General features: G+C 45.1%; 1 protein-coding gene across 1 annotated transcript; it reads right to left on the reverse strand.

Moving 5' to 3' along the window:
• Nucleotides 1-1,380: 1,380 nt before the first annotated feature.
• On the reverse strand, nucleotides 1,381-25,417 carry LOC116779987. Its single transcript, XM_032674490.1, is given in 6 exon segments — nucleotides 1,381-2,032; nucleotides 21,270-21,426; nucleotides 22,750-23,035; nucleotides 23,210-23,444; nucleotides 23,667-24,378; nucleotides 25,375-25,417. Coding segments are annotated over 6 exon segments (2,085 nt in total).
• Nucleotides 25,418-26,833: the final 1,416 nt, after the last annotated feature.

The following is a 26,833-nucleotide window of genomic DNA, read 5'->3' on the forward strand; positions in this document are numbered from 1 at the left end:
CTGTGTTCTGTTGTTCAGGCCAAGATATGAGTGTTCTCTAAACAGCATAGGCCTTGCCTTGACAAAAGACTAAACATTTTCTACTGGAATTCAGGAGTAGAATTGATATGGGGAGCATGGAATGGGGTAAGAGGGTTGAGGAATGTGTAAACTAAAGGATGCTAAAGGGTAAAGGAATAAGGGCTGCTGCTTCTAAAATCTACTTCTACTTCTTATAAAACTTATAAAGCTTACAAAATTAGAAAAATAAGAAACTAAAAGGGTCTTAAGGCATCAACAGTGACAACTGGAGTGTGTGGTGTTGTGGAATTGGTATGTGGAAGAGTTGCAAGCCCTGTGTAAATCCAATCAGAATTTGTAACAGTGACTGTTAATATACACAAAAACTACATGAAAGGGGGGAAGGGCCCTCCTATCTTTACCGACATGGGGTTGGAACAGTGTGTAATAAACAATTCGTATTGAAGGTCTGGACCTAAGGATAAAGGAAATGAGTAATTGGGTATTGGCAAACCAGTCCACAATTCCACTCTGTAGCCCTCTGGGATGTATTTTGAAAATCTGGAATAAGTTTGGAGAAGATCCAATGACTAAATATAAAATAAATAAATATTGTAATTGATGGTGGCCACCTTATAAATTTGAGAATAGGAAAACATGTTGTTGCACTTTAATATTATCTTACAGTTGATGTCCTGGTTCCAGCCCAGATCAGCAGGAGGGGGCACGACCAAGACACTTTTACATCATTGCCGGGGTGGGGAAAAGGGGCTCTCTCTCGCTTCCAAGATGAAAGGGCATTCCTTTTCAGTTGTGGGAAAGCTTGGCAGGCAGAGGGTCTGTCCACCATTGTTTTTCATTGTCCCGAGCTTGGCGAGAATGTTGCATGGAAATCACTTTCTTTTTGTACACTTTTGTTATTAGTATTGTTGCTGCTACTGTTCGTTTCCTTATCTCATTTCTGTTTCCAGTAAATTGGTCTTATCTCAACCTGTGATCTTTGCTTTTTGTGTTTCCAACTGGACGGGGGAGGACAAGAGAGTACTTTGGTGGGAGCACTAAATTGGGGAATACCATTCCTAAACCACTACAGCCTTAATTGGCTCCCAATGTAAGGCACGAAGGGTTGAGATAACAACAGATCTGACCAGAGCAGGTTGGAAACAAATTTAATCTAAGCATTTGCAGTATTAGATAGGGAACCACTGGTCACAATGTTGCTTGGTCTGTTCATGTGGGTGTGTTACCTAAACCTGTATATGTTCCCACATGCGCTCCTTGCAGGGATCTTTTTCAGAGCAGGGAGAGGGATCAGGATTGCTTTGTTGATGTACTGTAGGATATCAGTTTAAGACATGATAACATCAAGGGCAGTGAGGGTCATTTGGGATGTGTATTCAGTTCTGCTCTCCTGCCCCGGCCTTCCCGCTTTTCCGGGGGCGGGACCCCCTGCTGGGGGGGCCCCTGTCCCTCGTGGACGGAGGCGCGGGCTGCCGCGGCCCCTTCCCGCTTTTCCGGGGGCGGGACCCCCTGCTGGAGGGGCCCCTGTCCCTCGTGGACGGAGGCGCGGGCTGCCGCGGCCCCTTCCCGCTTTTCCGGGGGCGGGACCCCCTGCTGGGGGGGCCCCTGTCCCTCGTGGACGGAGGTGCGGGCTGCCGCGGCCCCTTCCCGCTTTTCCGGGGTCGGGACCCCCTGCTGGGGGGGCCCCTGTCCCTCGTGGACGGAGGCGCGGGCTGCCGCGGCCCCTTCCCGCTTTTCCGGGGTCGGGACCCCCTGCTGGGGGGGCCCCTGTCCCTCGTGGACGGAGGCGCGGGCTGCCGCGGCCCCTTCCCGCTTTTCCGGGGGCGGGACCCCCTGCTGGGGGGGCCCCTGTCCCTCGTGGACGGAGGCGCGGGCTGCCGCGGCCCCTTCCCGCGCCGCGCGCGCTTTGCGTGCGCGGTTGTGCCCCCGGGCGCGCCCATTGCAGGAGAGGGGAGAGACAGGGGGAGCCTTGCCGGCGGGTGCTGCACCTCCATGGAAGAGGAGAAGGAAGCTTCGGAGCACACAGAGGTTTGGCGTTCCAGGGTTGGGGGGGGAGGGGTTGGGGGGGGGGAGGATTAACGTAGTGTGTCAAGCGGGCCGTGGGGGTCCACAGACCAGCAGGAGGGAGCACGGCACAATCCCGTATGAAATGTCGCAGCTGAGTAGTTTGCCTGAAGATATGTGGAAACACAGTGGGGGAAGGATAAGGTCAGGGTGGATAGTGGGTTCTTCTAGAATAATGGGGGGCCACACCAGGCTGGGGCCAATAAAAGGCACCCCCGCCTCGATAGGTACTGGGGTCAGAATTCTTGCTTTGTTTGTTCTGTCTGTCTGGTTTTGGTTCCCCTGTGGCTACTGCCCAGGTTCAGCATGTTCTGGATATACTTGCTTTGCTCTGTTACATCCTGAAACGGTGGACAGGACAGAGGGTTGTCCCTGGGTACCTCCTTCAGTTTGTTTATAGGTAGGTGATAATAAAGCAGGAAATGAAAGACTTGCCCAAAGCGATCTAATAGGAACATAGTCCCTATAGCCCTGTGTGGTTGCAAGCTATATGGTACATGCCCCCAGAAGGGTCACCCATGCCAGACAGATCAAATCCATGGGACCAGATCTAATACATTCTTGGGCAGGATGAGCTCATTAGCCTCCTGGCAGTCATCCTAGGAGAAGGACAACTCCAATCCCAAACCCAGGCAGATGGAGCTCGCTTAGCCCTGTAAGGCCATCCATCTAAGAGAAGGTCACTCTAATCAAACCTACGTCCTGAGGACCTCGCTGCCACCATCCAAGCTTGCTCGGCCCTGGCAGATGAACCTCGGGATTAAAGGGTGGGTTTAGTTCTGCGCACACTGTGTCTCACCTAAAAAATCCATTGCGCAGGCTTGAAGGCTTTACCCTGCCCTGGCCTTGGGGCCTTGGGTGCTACCTCTGGGAATTCATTAATAATCATACCCAGCCTGCTGGGAGGGGATGATCCACCAGGAAGCTGCCTGCAAGCTTGAAAGATTAGTTTGACCAATTGGTCCTTGTACCCTTTTGCAGGCTGATGTGCACAAAAGTCAATCGACAACATTACAGCTCTCCCATGTCTGGAATGCATTAACTATGCGAGCATCCAGAGACTTCCTTCTGCCATACCTGCCTGGTGTACTTATCTTAGGACAAACCACATTGGCCATCAGAGACAACAAGGGGATAGGGGGGTTGTGTGCGGGGGGGGTGCATGCAAAGACCCAACTATCTTTTGTCAATGTCACAAGGTCCCTTCCAACCCAAACTATTCTGCGATTCTATACACACACACACAGAAGAGAGCCAGAAGAGGAACTGACAAAAAGTTAAAATAATCAGTAACAGCTATCTTGCACAACTTGGTTGCTACTTATATTGGCTCTAACTGGTGTAAATCACCCTTTTAATGAACTGCTAAGGAAAAATTAAAAGAAGAATGAAAGGATAACACCTTTTTAGTTTTAAAAACTGATTCTTACTTTCTTGTCCTTGCCCAGCTTCATTTTTCACATGAGAAATTTAGGTCTGAATCACATTATTCATTAAGGCATTCCTTACTATGGTTGTGGTGGAATTACGATATTAAAGGTAGCAAGATATGCCCAGCAAAATCAGATTGGCTTTCTAGTTTAGTCACTGTTCATTTAATTTAGACTATTTCATGGCTAGGCTTCGCGAACGAAGATTTGGGAATTTAGACTATTTAGACTGAGAAGAAATATCTATTCTTTGCAAAAGATCTGATGCAAGTAATACCACAGTCAAGTCCCTTTAAGAAGGCCTCTTCTAATTATAACAGAGCTAAAGATATGTTCTTTTTAACCTATAGTTGTTTTTGATATAAAACCAAAACGCAACAAATGTTTTAGACTTACATATAAATTATAGAATCATAGAATCAGCCAGATTGGAAAAGACCTCTGGGATCATCAAGTCCAACCCTTGATCCACTACCACCGTGGTTACTAGACCATGGCACTAAGTGCCACATCCAGTCTCATCTTAAAAACCTCCAGGAACGGAGAATCCGCCACTTCCCTGGGCAACCCATTCCAATGCCTGATTACCCTCTCTGTAAAGAATTTCTTTCTAATATCTAACCTAAACCTCCCCTGGCAGAGCTTAAGACCATGTCCTCTTGTCCTACTGATAGTTGCCTGGGAGAAGAGGCTGACGCCCACCTGGCTACAATCTCCTTTCAGATAGCTGTAGAGAGTGATGAGGTCTCCTCTGAGCTTTCACTTTACCAGGTTGTTTACAACCCCAACTCCCTCAGCCTCTCCTCATAGGACTTGTGTTTGAGTCCCTTCACCAGCCTTGTTGCTCTTCTCTGGACCTGCTCCATCACCTCGACATCCTTCCTGAACTGAGGGGCCCAGAAATGGACACAGAACTCGAGGTGTGGCCTCACCAGTGCTGAGTACAGGGGAAGAATCACTTCCCTGGACCTGTTTGCCACACTGTTCCTGATACAGGCCAGGATGCCATTGGCCTTCTTGGCCCCCTGGGCACACTGCTGGATCTTGTTCAGCTTCCTGTCAATCAGCACTCCCAGGTCCCTTTCTGCCTGGCTGCTCTCCAACCACTCTGTCCCCAGCCTGTAGCACTGCATGGGATTGTTGTGACCAAAGTGCAGGACCCGGCACTTGGCCTTGTTGAACCTCATCCCGTTGGAACCAGCCCAACTCTCCAGTCTGTCCAGGTCCCTCTGCAGAGCCCTCCTGCCTTCCAGGTGGTCAACACTACCCCCCAACTTAGTGTCATCTGCAAATTTGCTAATGGTGGACTCAATGCCCTCATCTAAATCATCAGTAAAGATATTGATGCCTTAAGCCCCTAATGGTTTTTATTTTTCTAATACTTGTAAGTTTTATAAGTAGTGGAAGTAGATTCTAAAAACAGCAACCCTCCCTCCTTTGTCCCTTGTCCCTTATCCCTTTCCCTCTAGCACCCTTGTTTACACATTCCTTAACCCTCTTACCCCATTCTATGCTCCCTATATCAATCCTACTCCTGAAACCAGTAGAAATGTTTAGTCTTTTGGCAAGGCAAGGCCTAGATTGTTGGCAGAACAGCATATCAGGGCCTAAACCACAGAATGAAGTCAAGAATTAGGTAACTATGTACCCTTTGTGCTCTGATGATGGTGAAGGTGATGAAGTAGGTGGTCCCGAAATGCACCCCAGACCCATTTTCAGGGGGTGGACCCCGGGGTGGTCCAGAGTAAAGGCCACAGGGTGGACACATCTGGGATTGGATGGATGGTATTATAAAATGTAACCTCTCGGGCACAGGGGCGGGCATCTTGTAACATCTTCTGCCTTGGTAAAATAAACCCTTTCTTATCTCACCCCTAATTAACTGCTCTGGAGATTTTTTCAGCACCTAAATCCCACGGCAACAGTTGGTGGCCCGTACGTCAGGGAAACCTGGACTGGGACTTCTTCAGAATGGAGACTTTCATCTCGCAGGAATTCCTCAGCAAACCGGCTTTTATCTGAGAGAATTCCCGCCCCGGTCTGAGAAGCCCAGCTCCACAGAACCCACGGAAGCAAGCACGGAGCATAGAGGTGAGATAAGAAAAGAGTGAATAAGGAAAAAGGTACCTAGTAGTTAGCAGCTGCGGTAAAGTTTTGCGTTTTGTGTTCCGGGAGATAGGGAACACAGGTTCCTGAAAAGTTTACTTAAAAGACTTGGGCCCTCGAAATAGTCGCGAAAGTCGCTTTTCAGGAGGCGAACGGGTGGTTCGCCATCCCAGGTCAGAGCCAGTTAGCCTAGGGCTGTTTGGTTTGGAGGGGACGCCCTCTGGTGCTCTGATGCTGTGGAAGTGCCGGTGGGGCTCTGGAATCAGTGTGACTTGGTAAATAGCTGAGAGGTTACAGTTACAGCCTTGCTAACCCCAAGGTAGCAAGTTCGAGTCTCAGGGCGTGGTTGTGGTTTGGTTTTGTTTTGCAAGCATGGGTTGTGTGGATTCAAAAGTTGAGATCCCTAAAGAATCCCCCCTGAGTCTGGTTCTAAAACATTGGAAGACTTTAGCTGGTTCTGAAACAATTTTAAAGAAGGAAGAACTGTGTAGGCTGTGTATGGATGCCTGGCCGTTGTTTGGACAAATGAGAGGGGTGGCGTGGCCGGAATTTGGTCCGTTAGAACTAGATACAGTGTTTCGATTGATCTCGCTTCTACATGTAGAACAGAGGTGGCGGGAAATTCGATACGCAGAGTTGTTTTTGTTCCTATTAACACACCCTGGATTGGGGGTGGAAGATAAGAGAAACGAAAGCTCAGAAAGGGCAGAAAGATCAGAAGTAGAATTAGAAAAAGAGGGAAAAGATCGAGTTAAAACTACCCCCGTCTCATGAGTTTTATTTAAAAATACAGGGAATGGTGATTTAAATGTGTTAATATCACCCAATGGGAGAGAAAACAGCCCGGGAGCTGCAGGAGGAGCGGCCCGGGACTGGCTCCTGCTGAGCAGGAAGGAGCCATTGAAGGACCCCCTGGTGTGGATACGGCTGCACCGGGAGAGATTAGGCAAATTAAAGCCTCTGGAGAAGTTAGCTCGGGTCCAGCGGGAGTGAGTCCTGTCGTTTTGGCTGGAGTACGCACAGAGGTGCAGGTGAAATCAGCTTTTGTTGAAGCTGCTTGCAGCGCAGCAGAGCAGAGCGAGAGTTATGCAGACACTGTAGAGCTAGATAGCCCGGAAAGAACATCTAGTTTGATTGCAACAGGAGTAACAGCAAGAGAAACTCCCGACCCCACAGGGCCAATGGTTGCGGGGGCTGCCCTGCCTGTTCCAGCGAGCGGGGAAGCAGTCTGTAGCTCTGCAGCAGCTAGTAGCTTTGCCGGAGCAGATAAAGTTGTCATAGCAACAGCAGAAGTGAGCTCGAAAGTAGAGGAATAAGTAACAGCTAAAGTTGATAGTTGTATCGGTAACAGAGTAGTGAAGGCTGAAAAGTCAGCTTTTAGTAAGATTGCGTTTGGTGTGGTAACATCAGAGAAAGTTGTTATAGATGCGGCATCTGTTGTAGAAACAAAAGAGATTTTAGAAGTCACAGCGAAAGCGTCGCCGGGATTGGCCAGTGCAGAGACGGCAGCAGGCATAGGAGTCGGTGATCTAGACAGTGACAGCGAAGCGAAGGCGTCGGCCCCAGGGGGGGTGACGGCCCTAAATGTAGAGGTGTTTGTGAGAGCGAGTAGCCCAGCACCACAGATGGGTGCTCAGGCAGTTGATTTTATCGGTGGCGATAGCGATATGAGAGCTGTAAGAACGGCGCTGCATGCCCCGAGTGCAAGAGAGACCCCAAAGTTTACGGCAGACTGTGCTGTTGTAGAAACAAAGGCAAGAGAAATTAGTTGGGTCAAAATGTATGAAGCCGGGCAAAAGGCAAATGAGTCGCCCATAGACTTTTTGAACAGATTGAAAGATGTTGTTAGAAAATATATTGACATTGATTTAGAATCAGACTTGGGAAAGAAACACCTGGTATACCTGTTTGTGGGACAGTCCACAAACGATATAAAGAGGAAATTATTAGAGATAGCTTGGGCAGTATATCAGAACAGAAAGCAGAAAGCTAGTACGGTGGGCGGAGAGGCGCTTATAAGAACAACCATTGCCGCGGCAACGGAACTCCCGGCTCAGAGAGCAGGGGAGGCTTCTGGAATGGCCGTTACCACGGCGATGGAACTGGCTGGCGCCGTGAAGAAAAAAGTGTTACCTGTGTGTGATACAGTGAGAATGCGTGTGACAGGAAAAGATCCGAGGACAGAGAAAGCGAAATTAGAGCAGAGAGCGATCCCGAAGTTTAAAACTGTGGCGAGCACAATAAAGCGGAGACAGGAAAAACTAGTCCTAGTTGTTGCTCTGACTAGTGAAGAAGTTTTAGTTCCTACTAGTGTGGTCCAGGCAGAGACGGCAGATGCGAGTGCCGGGGCAGCGTTAACCACGCGCACAGAAAGAATGGGTCCAACTGCGGGACAGGCAAAATCTGGGTTTGATACAGGAGGTGCTGCCGCCTTTGCAGACAGAGCGGGGGCCGCAGCGGGCGCAAAGACAAATTATTTCCTGGCTGTGGCCAACACGAGCGGAACAACTCATAACACCTTAGTGGCTGCGAGCAAGAGGTCGGCTGGGGTGCAGAGGCTGCAAGAGAGCCTAGAATGGTGTCTGTGGCTGGAGTTCCAGCCCAACCTAACACGGGACCCTCTGGCTGCGCCATTGGGGGCGGAGACGGAGCTGTTGCTTCCCCTCCAGCCCTCCCAAACCTGAATAATCCGTACTCTCCCATCAGACCGGAAGGGGGGGGACACACACAAAATCAGTGTAAATTCCCGGCGAACACAAAAACTAAAACCCGCCGGTGCAATATATGTCATAAGATGATAAGGTGATGCTTTGAAAACGGTGGGAGCTAAGTCTAAGGGAAAAGAAACTATCTACTAACCCTTGCATCCCCTGTCTTTTAAAACTGCCACAGGCTCATAACCTGTGAAAGAACATTCCTACCCTAACTCAGTAAGGGGGGAATACTGATTTGTCTTAAATATAGACTAACAATGTGTCAGAAGTTAACTGTTCACAGACAGTCTGTTCCAACAAGCAAACCTGGAAACTGTACCACTAAAATTCAAGCTGAGAACCATGGGAACAACTTGAAGTGGGCTCGGCCTCCCATCTCCATGAACTTTGAGGTCCCATTTGCACCCTCTGGGCTGAAGGTGGGCTACCTGATTATGCAGAAGTAGACAAATGTCTCAACTGCAAATGAAATACACCAGACCAAGAGTGAGTAGATAAAGACCTTCTGACACAATTGAAAATCAACTTGCACTAAAGGTGGTACAGAAACATATACATATATTGTAATTATTGTGTTTCTTTTGTTACTTTCTATTTTATATTATTTTAAGCTTTGCTTATTGTTAGCTTAATTGCTAAGAATTGAAAGCTTATATTGCTTTTGCTTTTGTTACATGAATTGCTTTAAAGCCTGCAATGTTTATACTTGCGCATATCTTGTTCCAACGACAATTTGTAAACATCTATGTCTCTCTGACTACTGCAGCTTGTGGAAGAATTTCCCTAAAAGCAGTTTGATGAAGGGTCCATAGAATTTTCATGTGATTGTGGAATCCCACGGCAACGATATTAAATAGAACTGGGCCCAACAGTGATCCCTGGGGGACACCACTAGTGACCGACCGCCAACTCGATGCAGCACCATTCACCACCACTCTCTGGGCCCGACCATCCAACCAGTTCTTAACCCAGCAGAGAGTGCCCCTGTCCAAGCCGTGGGCTGCCAGCTTTTTCAGGAGAATGCTATGGGAGGTGGTGTCAAAGGCTTTGCTGAAGTCCAGATAGACCACATCCACAGCCTTCCCCTCATCCACCAGGCGGGTCACCTGATCATAAAAGGTGATCAGGTTGGTCAGACAGGACCTGCCCTTCCTAAACCCATGCTGGCTGGGTCTGATCCCTTGTCCATCCTGTAGGTGCTGTGTGATTGCATCTAGGATGATCTGCTCCATAACCTTGCCATGCACTGAGGTCAGGCTGACAGGTCTGTAGTTTTCTGAGTCCTCCTTCTGGCCCTTTTTGTGGATTGGCATGACATTTGCCAACTTCCAATCATCTGGGACCCCCCAGTGAGCCAGAACTGTTTGTAAATGATGGAGAGTAGCTTGGCGAGCTTTTCCGCCAGCTCCCTCATCACCCTTGGGTGGATCCCATCTGGTCCCATAGACTTGTGAGTATCCAAGTGGCTCAGCAGGTCGCTGTTTCCTCCTGAATTACAGGGGGGCTATTCAGCTTCTTATCTCTGTCTACAAACTGCAGAAGCCAGTTGTCCTCAGGACAACCTGTCTTACTGTTGAAAACTGAGATAAAGAAGGTGTTAAATACCTCAACCTTTTCCTCATCTTTGATAACTATGTTCTCCCCCATGTCCAGTAAAGAATGGAGGTTTTCCTTGCCCCTCCTTTTGCTATTGATGTATCTGTAGAAAGACTTTTTGTTATCCTTCACAGAAGTGGCAAGACTGAGTTCAAAGTGTGCCTTTGTCTCTCTCATTTTCTTTCTACATGACCTAACTATATTCCTAAACTCTTCCTGAGTAGCCAGCCCTTTTTTCCATAATCGGTAAGCTCTCTTTTTTACCCTTATTTCCTTCAAAATCTCCCTGTTCAGCCAGGCTGGTCATCTTCTCTGCCAGCTTGCCTTTCAGCAGACTGGGACAACCTGCACCTGTGCATTCAAGACTTGCTTCTTGAAACATGTCCATCCCTCCTGGACCCCTTTGTTTTCAAGGGTTGTTTCCCAGGGTACCCTCTGAACTAGTCTTCTGAATAGGCCGAAATCTGCCCTCTGGAAGTCCAGTGTAGAGGTTTTATTGATGGCCCTCCTTGCATCCCTGAGTATTGAAAACTCTGTTATTTCATGGTCACTGTGCCCCAGACGGCCTCCAACCACCACATCTCCCACCAGTCCCTCTCTGTTTGTGAACAGAAGGTCTAGTGGGGTCCCACCCCTGGTAGGCTCATTTACCAGCTGAAGTAGGAAATTATCCTCTATACACTCTAGGAATCTCCTAGACTGCCTCTTCTCTACTGTGTGGAGTTCCCAGCAGACATCCAGCAGGTTAAAGTTACCCATGAGAACAAGGGATGGCGATTTTGAGACATCTGCCAGCTGCTTGTAGAATAATTCATCATCCTCATCATCCTGGTTGGGTGGTCTATAACAGACTCCCACCAGGATGTCGGCCTTGCTGGCCTTCCCCCTGATTTTGGTCCACAGACACTCAACCTTGTCGTTACTGACCTCGAGTTCTACAGAGTCAAGAGACTCTCTAACATATAGAGCCACCCCTCCACCTCTCCTACCTTACCTGTCCCTTCTGAAGAGCTTGTAGCCACTCATTGCAGCACTCCAGTCATGTGATTCATCCCACCACGTTTTCGTGATGGTGACTACATCATAGCTTTCCTGCTGCACGATAGTGTCAGAGACTGAAACAGTTAATGATTTATGCATTCTAGGATTGACAAGGGACTTTTGCAGGCTTCCGCAGGACTTTTACATTATACCTCTGATGGCCCATCAAAGCCCATCACCCCCCCTCTGCCTATATTGAAAGGTGGGAAAAACCCTTTTGCCAGACCCCTCACAGAAACTCAGCACAGACCCAGGAGATGTTGGAGGCTCGTGGCATGACCTGTGACACTAACCATGGATATAATAACTCATAATTTCTTTGAGTGTGGGGGCTTCCCTCCTTCACCCCCAACGGATCAAGGCCACCACTTCAACTGACAGACATGGAAGCTACAACTACCAAGTTTCATCGTTGGACTCCGTGGGCGGTGACTATATACATCTTTCCACTCTCATCTTTCTTACTCTCCCTTACCCTTATCGTGTCTTTCCTTTCTCTCCCTTATGCATTTTCCCCCCAGGGGTTATCCCTATGACAGATAATATAGATGACAACACCCAAAATGCTAACATACCTGTTAAAACAAAATTTTTAAAATAAACCCTACCAATATATGTTTTCAGACACTGATTATTCAGTGTCGTTTCAGTCTAATCCACCCCAAGGGAATTATTGATAAGAATCTGGGTTACCCCCCTCCCCTCTTCCTGGGGCGGGTCGTAACAGATGGCTTCCAGCTCCTCTTGTTTGTTACCCATGCTGCGTGCATTGGTGTACATGCATTTCGACTGGGCTGCTGATTTCACTCTTAACTCGGGCTTTCCACTCTTAGGCTCATCTCTGGGGAGCCTGGTTTCAATCCCTTCCCCCTTCAAACCTAGTTTAAAGCCCTCCTGATCAGCCCCACCAACTTATGGGCTATAGTCCTTTTTTACCCTTCCTAGATAGATGAAGCCCATCTGATTTGAGGAGACTAGGTACCATGGAATTTGCCCCATGGTCAAAAAAACCAAAATTCTGCTGGTGGCACCAATCCTTTAGCCACCTATTGATAAGATGGGTTTTCCTACTCCTCTCTTCATTCATCCCTGCTACTGCAGGAACTGAGGTGAACACCACCTGTGCTCCTGTCCCATTAACTAATGGACCCAGAGACTTGAAATCAAACAGCCAGGCTCAAACACTCTGCGCAGCCAGAGGTCTGAACAGCTGCATCCTTCTTGGGGGGTTCCGTCTGTGTTAGCACACTCCTTGTGAGAACAGCAACAACGACTTTCACTTTTTTGGAATCCATTGCTGGCTTTCGTTGAGTTGCGGAAAAAAAATAAAGCTCACCTGAGAGAGCTGGGAGGTGGCTGTGTGTTGAAAGAATCTTAGATGATGCAGGACATATACTGCTTCAGGCCTGCTTGCACAATCCGGCCTGCGTGCCGGATGGCAGGGACCTGTGTTCTCCAGCAGCAGATGTGTGTCCTTGAGCAGCAGATATCAGAAAGCTGCATAGAGGAAAACAAGGAAGGAGGTTGTTATCCAGGGTGTGAGAAACCAGAAGATGGGGGGGCCTGGAAATGTGCCTTGGCTAGTAGAGCCAATAAAGTTATAGATATAGTGTGTGAAAATGAATGTAACCAATAGAAAGTTAGAACAGAGCGTGTGAACCCTGTAGGACCCTTGATAATGTGTGTATTTTTGGAATAAAGCTAGACCATTGACTGTACCTCCATGAGGATGTGTCTTTGACTCTCCAGCTCATTTTTTGCATCTTCTCGTTTTATCTGGCGCCCGGAAAGGTGATAAAAAGCACGAAAAGGTAGAAGAATGCGGATAGCCGATTGATCTCCTTGCGGTGAGATGCGGTTGGAGACGGGAGAGGCTGATAGCCGAGAGAGGCTGATTGATAGCCGAGAGAGGCTGATTGGTAGCCGAGAGAGGCTGGTAGCCGAGAGAGGCTGATAGCCGATTGATCTTGCAGTGAGACGTGGTTGGAGACGTGAGAGGCTGGGCAGAGGAGTTTCGGTCGTGGGCCAGTCGGCGCGAACCGAGGTAGGAAGGGTCGCTACCTTCCCCCTGTCATTTGCTGCAAGCATGGAAGCAGAGTTTGCTGCAGCTAAAAAGCTGCTGTTAGCTATCCTTGCTAAGCAAGGTGAAACAGTAGCTGAGAAGGTATTTGACAAGCTTATTGCTTGGACCTGTGAAAACGGTTTCTTTAAAGTGCCCCCTCTCCTTTTCGCCTTTGATGAATGGCGGGGTTTGGGAGATAGACTTTGGGACTTGATTACAATCGCTGCTACTACGAAACTTCTCGGCCGTGCAGTCATCCTGCTGAACAGGGGAGTGCGTCGCGGCCTGGCACACACTGCCCCGACCGAACTGTGTGAATTCGAACCGTGGCCGCCGCCACCCCGTGCAGAATCGTGGTGCAGACGAACACCAGAGAGACGCTATGGCCGGAAAACCCTCACGGCGTAGCAGAGCAGGGCGAGGCAGCACGGCGGGGGTAAAGCAGGAGCGCCCGAGAGCCGGCAGGAGAGCAGCCCGGCAGTAACGGTGCAAGAAAAAACCAGGAGCGGCCCCAGAGGGAAACTGGGATGGAGCAACTCCGGAAAAGTATCACTTCTTGTTGAGAAGGGGAGCAGGCTAGAAGGCTGCTTTTCCGTGTTTCTGTTAACTCTCGTGTTGACTCTGTTGTCTGTCCAGTGTGTCGTTGTGGGCTCACGGTGTTGCTAACTATGCCGTGCTAGTGTGTGTGTGTGTGTGTGTGTGTGTGTGTGTGTGTGTGTGTGTGTGTGTGTTAGGGGTTGTGCGTGTGTGAGGAGAAGCGACCATGGGTTTGTTAGTAACTGTTAAAACCCAGGGATGAGGGTCCGGAAGAGGCGTCTCGGATGACACAGGAGCATAGGAATTTGCCTTTAAGATTATTCAAACTGCCGCCGGTGCCGGCAGCCGCAGCGGAGAGGCGGCTCGGGGCTGCAGCAGCGAGAACAGACACTAAAAAACTTCAGCGGGTTCTCTCTCCCTTCCCCCCCCCCCCCCCCCCCCCCCGCGAGGGTAGGGGGGGAGAGCGAGCGGGAACAGCAGCAGAGGCTGCAGTGAGAAAGAAAACCAAGTGGTCGAGAAAAGAACGCAAAATCTCTCTCTTTAGTCCTTCTACTCACTTGTAGATAACTTAAACCCAAAGACTTACCTGCAAGCTGGTATGCAGACAGTTTTAGGGAATTTTTCCGGGAAATGAGTATTTATACGAAAATCTTAGTGAAATGCCTTATTCTTAGCTGTTTTACCCCTATAAAACCCTTCTGAAAAAATATCGTATTCAGCAAAAAGATAAAAGTAAAAAGCAAGGTTTTGACAAAAAGGATAAAAAGCCACCTTGCAAAACTTTGCCTTTGCCTTAGCAGAGAAAGAGATAAGGTGTTAGTGGCTCTCATAATAGAGATAGTTTGTTGCCGAGCAACTGAGTAGGAGACCTCCTCTGGCCAAACTCAAAAAAAAAAAAAAAAAGAAAAAAAAAAAGGGGGGGGTGTAGAACCCTCCTGCCTTATAGAGGCTGCAACTTTGTAATCTTCTGATTGGGGAAAGAAATATTTTTGCCTTACAGTCTGTGGGAGGAAGGGCAAAAAATGTAAAAAACCTCTCCTGTCTCGCTTTGAATCTCCCTGCCTACAGGATAGGGGAGGAAACACTGCAAACTGAAACCTGAGTCACATACTACAGTAGAGATTTAAAGAAAAAAACAAAAACAAACAAACAAACAAAAGTTAGAAATAATATTAAAATTGATGAAAAGAGTCACAAATAAAAATGTATTCATTCTCAATCTGTCATTAGTAATTCTCATGAATAGAGGAGCCAATCTGTGGCTCCAGCGAACTTGACCAGAAACTGGGAAGATGATGCAGAATACAGTAAATTAAGGAAACTATTCTGGTTGCTTTTTCATTTTTTCTATTAATCAGGACAACAACCACAGCCATACATTGGCCATTCAGTGCAGGCCATGTATCTTAAAGAACAAAATACATTGGTTTTTTTTTTTCTTTCTTATGTAGCAGGTCTCTTGCCTTAATAAATATTACCAGAGCTAAGAAGGTTTTTGCTTCTTAGATTGGTATACCAACAATGTATTTTAACTTATTGTTCTATGTTGTATTGCTGGTAAGCAAGAATCAGAGTTAGGATTAAAACTTACATTTTGACTTCAATATAGAAAGTCATAATATGATTAAATTTGTATTATGAATTTAACTGGAATTTGAAAATAAACTCCAAATCCTATATCAACTGACTTTTGAAGATCTCTCACTGGCTTTAGAGATATCTTCAGTGAATTTACTTCATAATATCCAAACTGGAAAAACTTTAAAAGAATGGATTGCTAGTATAGTTTGAATAATACTGTCAAATTACCAGACAATACTATAGTTATTGATATTATATTTCTACTGTCTCTCATGGAAGTTGATATTGTTTGCATATGCTTTATCCCAGGAGTTTTATAGCAAGTGGCAAGAATTGTTTAAAATCTCTCTCTCTCCTCTCTGACTGCTGCAACATATAAAAGAAATCTTTTAATTTACAACTCTACACAAGATTATAAATAACAATGCATGAAGTGCTGAGCCTCACAGAAAAAGAGCCCTGTGTTAGAAAGCAAGACAGTGACTGGTTAGCAAAGCTGTAAATAAAAGGCTGATGTTTTTTGGACCTCCCCCTCCTTTTCCCCCCATAGGCCCTAGCTCACATCATGCCCACAATCTTTCGATAGACTGCTAACTTCATAGCATGATGGTTTCTGTTGTTTGAATGTTTTATCTAACTTGTGCATTCCTTTACTGCATGCCTTAGTTGAGTGACTTTTAATCATGTCCTGGATATTTTTCTTTATGCTCTTAATGCTCTTGGGTTCTTCACAGCACACAGGCTTTGACCACTTAACACAAGCAGTGACAGTGCCTAGTGCCTGATTGTATTGCACTACCTGCTTTGTCCTACACGATTCTCTGCAGCCTTTTATTAGTAACTGACAGTCAACCACTTTGTACTATAAAACCTATTTTCCTCTCGTACGGTCAAGTTACAAAAATTCTGAAATTTGAAATTCTTTTGTGAAAATTGTTTAATAGTCTAGGCTCTATTTTGCAGAAATTCCACAGATTCATTCTGTAATCCGAACCCGTGAGATGAAACACTCCTGTTCATCTATTCCAACTTGGAGATTACGTCTACATTCAACAGTAGGATGCTGACCCCCTGTATGCTGACTGCAAAGAGATTATGATTACCTGCAACCACGGCATAGCATGCAAGTGACCCTGGCTGACCCAGTGAAGCAAGAACAGCTAGAGCCTATTCCGATCTCTTCACTAAAGATGGATATGGTTACAAAGATATTATTGTCTACCCTTTTCCTATTAGTCCTTTGTTGTAGATATTCTATGTTGTTTTCCTTGTTTTTCATCAATATGCTGCTTAACTTGTTCAACAATGGCATGGTCCAACCACAGACCATGCGGTGGGAATGTATTTGTGCTTCATTGGATGATGCAAGTGCTGATAGATGGGAACTTTGTCCCTGAAACAACCATCTTGTATAATTTGAGATTAATTGGTATTTTGCTATTAGTTGACAACTCTCCAAAAACATTTGACAGAAACAGTGAAAAAGAAGATGATGTTAAGACAGACCCCCGAGATACAGCACGCCACAGGCAAATCATATAAAGACCCGTCCTTACACGGGACACTGTGCTCAAAGTCAACAAAGCTAAACTTTTTATACATGCAACAACTAACCTAACAGTTTAATTTCAGTACAAAAAAAAAAAAAAAAAAAAAAAAGAGGGGGGGAGTGAGGAAAGATAAGTTCATGAGGTGGTCTTGCTGACTGTTTCTTGAGGTTGCTTGCCTAAATAGCCAGAATTGTTTTAAACGTGGTGGAGAAGTGGAGCTTTTGAAGTTTTTGTAGTGACTACTGACAAGTTCTCTTTGAAGTCCAAAAGCCCATTTGCATAGAGAAGTGTGTGTTTTGCTGTAAAAATAGGAGTATATATTTATCTTTAAATTATAAGAATGTTTGTATGTATTTGGGTTTTGAATTGAATGTGAGGCAGAAATATGTTTATGTTTTCCTGTTTTCCAAGTTATACTCTCATAAAAACAAGAAATGCATAATTAGATCTTACTCATCTGAGGGCAAAACACAAGAATGATAATTTCTCAGTCCACAACCAGAAAACACAGTAAAATACAACTCAAAAGTATGTTTGTGTGAGAGCATGAAGTGATGACCATCACGCATGAAAGTTGTGTGAATGTATGCATGTGAATGTATGAATATATGATTATTAATATATTCTGGTTTTACTCACAAATGCATAAACCATATTACCTCACATATGCATAAGCACCTTTGGATAAAGAGTAGGAGACACATAACCCTGAGTTAAATAAAGTTTCATTTGCAAAATAAAAGTTTTCAAGAACCACATGGAACAAAGAGTTGAACCAAGCGAAAGACCATCAGTCAGGCCTGGATTGTGCAAAAGAAAAAGGGGGAATTGTTGAAAGAATCTTAGATGATGCAGGACATATACTGCTTCAGGCCTGTTTGCACAATCTGACCTGCGTGCCGGACGGCAGGGACCTGTATTCTCCAGCAGCAGATGTGTGTCCTTGAGCAGCAGATATCAGAAAGCTGCATAGAGGAAAACAAGGAAGGAGGTTGTTATCCAGGGTGTGAGAAACCAGAAGATGGGGGGGCCTGGAAATGTGCCTTGGCTAGTAGAGCCAATAAAGTTATAGATATAGTGTGTGAAAGTAAATGTAACCAATAGAAAGTTAGAACAGAGCGTGTGAACCCTGTAGGACCCTTGATAATGTGTGTATTTTTGGAATAAAGCTAGACCATTGACTGTACCTCCATGAGGATGTGTCTTTGACTCTCCAGCTCATTTTTTGCATCTTCTCGTTTTAGCTGTGCCCTTCCTGCTTACCCTGCCTGCACGAACTGCCTCACTAACTGCCGTGCCACATCCCTGTTTGCAGTGCCACGTCCCTGTTTGCCATGCCACGTCCTGGGTCACTGCTCTTCGGGTCGCTGGTGCTCCCAGTGTTGCCCGTAACAGAGACACAAACCAACAGAGTGCCGGTTTATGCGGTGCTTTATTTAGGGCCCGGGAACCTGAGGACTAGCGTCCCAAGTCAGGATTCCAAAGACCCTCATTTTTCATACAACCTTTATATTCTCACATAAACATGTCTACGTGCAGTTCTTACTTGTAAGCAGTTACACTTAGTTACAAACACAAACTCATATTTCATACTGATAACAATTGGTAATCATCTACTTTTAATCATAAATCTGTTTAAGTTGTCTTACCCCATAGAAACCCCATAGAAACTGTTCAGCAGACCCTTACTATATCTAAGGTAACAAATCGTTATATACATGCTTGGCTAAATCCTTTGATTATTGTTCCTACCTCCTTAGTACATTCCATTCTCACGAACAAGGTTGCTAACCTACTACTTTGGAGTGCTGCTCTCTAGGTCTACTCTCCTACTAAACCTTAGCCATTCTACTACTAAATTTGAATCATTCTGCAACATGTCCCCCCTTTTGAGCATTCTTCAGGCTTTTCCTGCAAGGATGCTCAAATGTAGCAATCTTCAGGCTGCAGTTTCTTGATAAACAGGAGGTGATCCATCTTGCGGTGAGATTACTTCTTTTCTTGTTATGGCTTTCATGATGCATCTCGTATGTTGACCTTCTTTTACAATCATTCCTAAAAGACACTTATAAACAATCATGGCTATGACAATAATTATTACAATCAATATTCCGTACTGGATAACAGAAGATATCCATCCTGACACATGAAGACCTAGGGAGCTGAATAATTCTCCTATCCAATTGTGTTCTGCTTCCTTTTGTAATTCATGAACATTTTCGTCAGTTTGTTCTAATTGACTAATATCTTTCTCTACTTCTTGAGTGACATTTGGGATGTGCACACAACAATGCTCGTCCTTTGCATGCAGGTATCCACAGACTCCGTGTTCCTTTAATAGGATTAAATCTAAAGCTATTCGATTCTGTACTGTCATCCTAGTGGTGGCTTGTAATTGTAAATTTAGATCTTTAAATCCTTTCTTAGTGACCGCTGCTAACCTTTCAGTTTGTCCCATTAATTTAAACAACATCTCTCTGTTACGGTATGTTGAGATTGGTGCAAACAAAGATTCTAATACCCATCCAAATTTAACTCCTGCTGATGGTTCATGCCAATCTCCCAACCCCAAGTCATCAATATCCTTACTAATTTCTCTTTTTCCTCGTGGTTGTATTTCTACTGATGTTAACTTATCCTGTTTCCAGAATGGACAGAGAGTAGGTATCCCTAGTGTGACAGGCACAACCGGACCATCTATTGGCATGTGGGTGGTCCACTGGCCATGCCCCATTACCCACACTAAATTTCCTGGACTCCTAACGGTGGTGGTACGGCAATCAATGTTTTTCACAGATCCCTTAATAGTATGATTATATCCTCGACATTCACATCCTAACTGCAAGAGTGTTTTGACTGGTATCAAGCCTATTTCATCGTCTGGGGTATCGCATGTGTATATTCGAATACAATTCCAATTCTCCTTTGTACGTGTTTCTGTCCTCCAATTATGATTTCCTCTATTACCTGCAGAATAAGTTTGATTCTTTTTCCCTTTCCAGTGAATACACCACTGTACTTTTCCAATATAACTATAAGTCTCCAGTAGGCTGGGTCCCCAAATTGTTTGCCACTCTTCCATAGTTGTAGAGCTAGTAATATTTTGACATACTTCTTCTTGTTTTTCTCGTTTTATTTGAACTGGAACTTTAGAACATGGGTATGTTACCGAATCTGTAACTAAACAAGATCCCTTTAATTGGCCAATGTCTTCGCTTGTTACCCATGTTCCAACTACTACCCATCGGAAAAATCCAGGCATCTGTTCACATTGTTTTTTAGTCATTTTGTCTCTTAATAAACATGCATCTGTCATTTCATTCCATGTTTTGGTTACAAATCTGCAATTCCATGTAGTATTCTTAAACACTTTAGGAATTTCTGGCACCGGAATTATTCCCCATGGGATTGGGTCTCCTGCAGCATGAGGCATAGGGAGACATGCAGTGATTTTTGTGACATTCTGTACTCTCCCAAAATCACGAATTAGGCCTACGACTAGGTTTTCTTGTTCTACTTCTCGATCTGGAATCTGCAGGTTACTTACTTGCCGGGTTGTTCTTTCAGTCTTTATGTAGACGACAGTAATTCCAGTATCCCACCAGTCATCTCTATTTATCCAGCAAGTATATTGGCCCTCATCTTCTCCTCTTCGTATTTCTTTGATTTTCAAAACTATTGCATCTGCCCTCTTTTCAATCTGATGTCTCTTCCCAACTTTCAAGTTCTGTCCCTTAAACCACCACCCATATTCAGAATACTGTCCTTCTGAAATTTTGCAACTTAGAATCAGATCTCTCCCTTCCTGGGCCGGGTAAACACTGTGTTCTGGTCTAACTCTTACTCCTTGATGTGGTACGGCTACTGCTGTCCTTATCCCGTAATCTTTTTCTTTTCCACATGAGACCACATGAGTCTTTCCTACTCTGGGATCAGAAATATTCAACCACCCTTTACCTCCCTTACTATTTGACCACCAGCTAACTCCTTGACTTTGTGATTCCCAAGATTGATTTATCATATTCAATTTCCACCATTTTACTCTAACTGATTTTTGACAATCATCAAATTGGAAGGTACAATTGATTTTTAAGGAAGGACCATCCCACATGTCAAATTGTTTCCTAGTGGGCATAACTCGCACTTTGGTCACCGTTTTCTGGGTCGTGTTTATTGTCTGTATTTCTATATGTTCATAATCAAAACTTTCCCAAATCCAAACTACACACATATATGTTCCTTCCATAGCTTTAGACACTTTGGGTACCTGCAGGACGGTGTAACCTTTTTGTTGTGTCGCATCCCAAACTGTCGTCACTCCTTCTGTCATGATTTGATCTTGATCTCTCCATCTCCACTTGACTTTAACATTTCTTAATTCAGCTCCCTGGTCATCAGAAAACAGACAGGTTAAATTCACATCAGTGTACTCTGGTACAAATAAATAAGGATCTGGGGTCTCAATTCTCACAGTGGTCTCTGCTAAACTCATCAACCCCAGGAATACTACGATCCTCAATGGTTGGCTCGAAATACCATCCTTGTAGGTGAGAGAGGTTCTACCGACCACGAGACTGGAACCTTCTTGATTCGGGTGTAATGGATCCAATTGTCGATTCCCTCGACCTTCACCGCCGTGTAAGTGGTCATTATCACCTGGCGAGGACCATCCCATGTTTCCTTTAACGGTTCCACCGACCAGTTTTTCACATAGACTTGGTCTCCTGGAGAAATGTCATGAACCGGATTCTCCAGGGGCAGAGGTCGATTCCACTGCAGCGCTCCTCTGAGGGCTGTGAGAGTTTTATTTAAGGATAACACATAGTTAAACACTGCTTGATCCCCCACCACATGAGGATCCCCTTGATAGGTAGCTGCATGATAGGGCTTGCCATACAATATTTCGTATGGACTTACTCCTATTCTCTCCCTGGGTTTAATCCTGATTCTCAACAAGGCAAGAGGTAGTGCTTGGGGCCACGGAATTTTTGCTTCTTGACAAATTTTCTTTAATTGACCCTTCAATGTCTGATTCATCCTCTCTACTTGTCCACTGGATTGCGGTCTCCATGGTGTATGGAGATTCCATGTTATTCCTAATATAGCAGATATTTCTTGCACTATCCCTGCGGTAAAGTGTGGCCCTCGATCAGATGATAACCCTAGAGGTACCCCAAATCTCGGAATAATTTCTCTCAGAAGAGTCTTGACTACTTCCTTTACTTGATTAGTCCTGCATGGAAAGGCTTCTGGCCATCCTGAAAAGGTACAAACATATACTAACAAATACTTATAGGATTGGGCCTTAGGCAACTCAGAAAAATCTATTTGCCAATAGTCTCCTGGTAACTGTCCTATCTGTAACTTTCCCATTTGTACCTGTTTTCTGACTACTGGGTTATTTTTAATACACATGGGACACATTGCATTTACCCTTTTTGCTAGTGTTAACATCTGGTTTGAGAGAACCTCATTTTTCAGAAATTTTACCATTGCTTCTGCACCCCAGTGGCACTTGTTATGTTCTGTCTCGAGTACTGCTTTCATTATTCTGACAGGTAAGATTACTTGTCCTATGGGAGTAATGTACCACCCTTTAATATTTTTCCTTGCTTCTGTTATTTGAGCTAATTTCTCATCTTCTTGTGAATAATATGTTTTTTCTTCCATATATGCTATTGCTGGATTATTCCGAACGGGTAAAAGAGCCATCTGAGTCCATACCTCTCTTGCGGCTTGCTTAGCCGCTTGGTCAGCTTGTCGATTACCTTGAAATTCTCGTCCGGGATCAGTCTGATGTCCTCTGACATGCATTATTGCCACTGCCGAGGGCTTGTGTATAGCCTCCAGCAATTGTAAAATTTCTTCTCGATGTTTAATTGATGTCCCTTGAGAAGTAAGAAGTCCTCTCTCTTTCCAAAGTGCTCCATGAACATGAACTACTCCAAAGGCATATTTGGAGTCAGTCCATATATTAACTCTCTTTCCTTGACTCAATATTAAGGCCCTTACCAATGCCCATATTTCGGCCTTTTGTGCAGACGTACCTGGGGGTAGTGCGTTTGCTTCTATCACTTGTTGTAGAGTAACTACTGCATACCCAGCATACCTGGTGCCATTTTCTACAAAGCTAGATCCGTCGGTGTACAACTCCCAGTCAGGATCTGTCAATGGTTCATCCTTCAGGTCTTTTCTACTCGCGTAGACCTGTTCAATGGTCTCTACACAGTCGTGCTCCAGGACACCTTCTTCCTTTGTGGACCTAAGGAATTCTGCTGGGTTGAGATGGTTAGTGATTTTCAGTTCATCTTGCTCTCTTAACAAAGCCTGATACTGTAACATGCGGTTAGATGAGAGTCAATACCCCCCTTTTTGTTCCAAAACTGTTATGACCATGTGGGGCACGTACACCACCATGTGTTTCCCCAGAGTCAATTTTCGTGCTTCTTGAATTAGAATAACCGTCGCTGCCACGGCTCTGAGGCACCCCGGCCATCCCCCACTTACTGCGTCCAGCCGTTTGGAGAAATACCCAACCGGTCTCTTCCAGGATCCTAACCGCTGAGTGAGTACTCCTAAAGCCGTTCGTTGTCTCTCGCAGACATAAAGCTGGAATTCTTTGGTTAGGTCCGGTAGTCCCAGGGCAGGTGCCTCCTGGAGGGTTCTTTTCAGTTCCTGGAATGCTTTCTCCTGCTTCGTCCCCCAGGTCAGCTTGGGCTCTTTTACTGCTTCATATAATGGTCTGGCAGTTAGTCCAAAGTTGGGAATCCACAGCCTGCACCATCCGACCATTCCTAGAAAAGATCTTAATTCTTGATTATTTCGGGGCACTGGGATAGCACATATTGCTTGTATACGATTTGCACCCAAACGTCGGACTCCTTGAGAAATTTCACATCCCAGATAAATAACTTTCTGTTTTACTAGTTGAGCCTTTTCTTTTGAAACCCGGTAGCCTGCTTGCCCCAGCATGTTTAACAGTTCAATGGTTAACTGACGACAGAGTCCCTGTTCTGTAGCCCCCAGGAAGATGTCATCAACATATTGAAGTATTATATATGAAAAAGGAGATTCTTTTACCTGAGTAGTCTTCCATTCTTCAAGTTCTTTTGCTAACTGATTACCGAATATCGTAGGTGAACATTTGAATCCTTGTGGTAATCGAGTTCAAGTAAGCTGTCGCTTTCGTCCAGTCTCTGGGTTTTCCCACTCAAAGGCAAAAATCTTCCAACTTTCTGGTGCCAGTGGTATGCAGAAGAAGGCATCTTTCAGGTCAATCACTGTAAACCACTGAAATCTCTCAGAAACAGATGTTAACAAAGTGTAGGGGTTTGCTACAACTGAGTGGATATCTTTTGTAATGAGGTTTACTGCTCTCAAGTCCTGTACTAACCTATACTTACCATTAGGTTTTCTTACTGGAAAAATGGGAGTATTAAACTCTGACTCACATTCTTTTAATATCCCTAAAATTAAAAACTGTGAGATCATTGGGGCTATTCCTTTCCTGGCTTCTAAACTAATTGGGTATTGTCGCACTCTAACAGGTTGTGTTCCTTCTTTTAATTCTATTCTAACTGGAGTAGCAGCTTTGGATTTTCCAGGGACCCCTGTTTCCCATACCCAAGGCACTACAGCCTGTTCTATTTCCTGCGGTATCTCTTCCTTTTCTACCTCTTTCACAACAAAAATTTTGCTAAGTTCTCTTCCGGAATTTCTATCTTGACCCTCCCTTTTTCAAATATAATTTTAGCTTGCAAGGCTGAGAGCAGATCTCTTCCTAGTAAACATTCAGGACTGTTGGGCATGTACAAAAATTGATGATCTAATTCTTTTCCTCTAAATTTGATATCTAGGGGTCGTAGAAACGTCTTTTCCTCTATTTGTCCTGAAACTCCTACCACCCATGCAGTTGAATCACTTAATGGCCCCATCAATTTATTCATTGCCTAGAAACTAGCTCCAGTATCTATTCTAAATTCTGTCGGCTCTCCCTCTACTTCTAAAACAACTGTTAAATCCCGATCTAGTCAGTTTTGATTCTGGTAATTCCCTAACATAAATGCTTGAGCGACACCTTGTGGCGTGCCCACATTAACAGGGTTTTGCGAATTTGCAAAGCTCTGGGGGCTCCACGGATTCATTCCATTTCCAGCATTCAGTTACCACGGATTTATTCCATTTCCAGCATTCAATGGGCATTCATTTTTCCAATGTCCTTGTCCTTTACAAAGAGCACATTGATTTGGGCCTATCTTACCACGTCCTCCCCCACATTGATTTCCGAATCCCGACTGTTTGTTAAATCCTCTACCCATTCCTCCCCTTCCTCTATTACCGCGACCCCGTCCTCTATGGCTACTGGCCCCATTATTCCCTCCTGGAGCTTGCAGAAGTGCCAATAAGCTTGCTTGCTGCCTCTTAGTGGATTCCTTTTCTCTATTATTGTACACTTTCCAAGCTACTTCTAATAATTTTTCCAAATCTCTTGTCTCCCCACCTTCTAACTTCTGAAGTTTTTTCCTAATATCTTCTTGTGATTGTCCCATAAAAATCAATGCTAATTGCAATTTTCCTGATTCATCTTCAACATCTAAATTTGTATATTTCCGTGCTGTCTCTTTTAATCTCTCTAAGAAGGCTGAAGGAGATTCCCCCTTATCTTGTCTTACTGAGTATAACTTTGACCAGTTTAGTGTTTTTGGTATCCCACATCGTACTCCCTCTACCAATAATTCCTGGTAAATTCTTAACTTTTTATAATCTCCAGACACATTCGGATCCCACTCAGGATCTTCCCGCGGCACAAAATCATTTACTGTTCCCCGTGCTGCCCGTGGCAAAATTCGAATTCTTTCTTTCGCTTTTTCCACCATCACCCTGAATACCATTTCTTTCTCTGTTGAATCCAGAATTGTATCTAACAATACCTGTAAATCATTCCAGTCCAGATTTTGAGTTTTTATAACCATTTTTATAATACGGATTTTCTCGATATGTCCCAGCTGACTGTTTCCAGATTAATAAATCATTAGGTGAAAAAGGAACTTTTACCATAACTTTTCCCCCGTCCGCTCCAACTGCTTCCCGCAAAGGGGCCATCAATCTAGGGGGTGAGGGCGAAACGTCTGTCTCCCTTCCCCCTCCCCGTCTCTTTTCTCTACTCCTTCCCCTTTCTTTTCGCCCCCTCCGAGTCCGTTCTGCTAGCGGAGTTCTATCAAAACCACATTCTTGCTCTCTCGTTTCTTCCTCATCCGAGGATGATTCTAGTGGGGGCACGGTGGGTGATCGTGCCCTCCCACGTGAAGAGAGACTATCTCCCGGGGGTGCACTTGGAGTTATGCTGGGGGAGACTAACAAAGACACATCTTCCTCTGGTTCTGAAAACCGTATTTTCTGCTCTTGACATCCTATACATTTATCATCCAGTTCTTTCAACACCAACATACCACATTCCTTTTGCCATCCAGTCTTACGTTTCAAATAATAAAACAAATCTAAATACGGTATTTCATCCCACATCTCATTCTCTCGTAAATATTGCATCAAGGGGGTTATAATTTCCGGAGTTAATGTACCATTCCTAGGCCACTGCATTCCTTCTGTCTCATATTGAGGCCATACATTATTACAATAATCAATCAATTGTCTCTTACTTAACTCTTGTCCGAAATTTCCTTCCTTCCAATGTTTTAACAAACAACGAAGTGGAGAATCGCTAGGAATATAATTTTCTGCACAAGATAGTGCCCTAAAAGTTTTAAAAGGCATCGTAGTCACACACACACTGTACAATCACACAATAAACAATACAATACAAACAATATAAACCAATACCTTCCTACACCAACTTGTCAAGTCTCACTACGAGTGACAAGTGCTGGTTCAGAGCGGCTTTCGCCCCGTCTTACGACCAGTGCCTAGGCTTCCCAATAAATCTTTGCCCAACCCAGCGGGTAAACTCACGGTCCCGTCTTATAGGCAGGCTTCCAACCAACAATCCTAAAAGAATAAAGCACCTCCGGGCTTACCTGGATGGTTGTCTGGCGGACGCGAGGTCAGGCACGGGTCGATGTCTCCCCAGAAATCACCTGGTTGCCGGCATGGAGTGGATCAGCTCGTGAGCCGCCC

Source organism: Chiroxiphia lanceolata, chromosome W (assembly GCF_009829145.1).
Source record: "Chiroxiphia lanceolata isolate bChiLan1 chromosome W, bChiLan1.pri, whole genome shotgun sequence".
Classification (NCBI taxonomy): domain Eukaryota; kingdom Metazoa; phylum Chordata; class Aves; order Passeriformes; family Pipridae; genus Chiroxiphia; species Chiroxiphia lanceolata.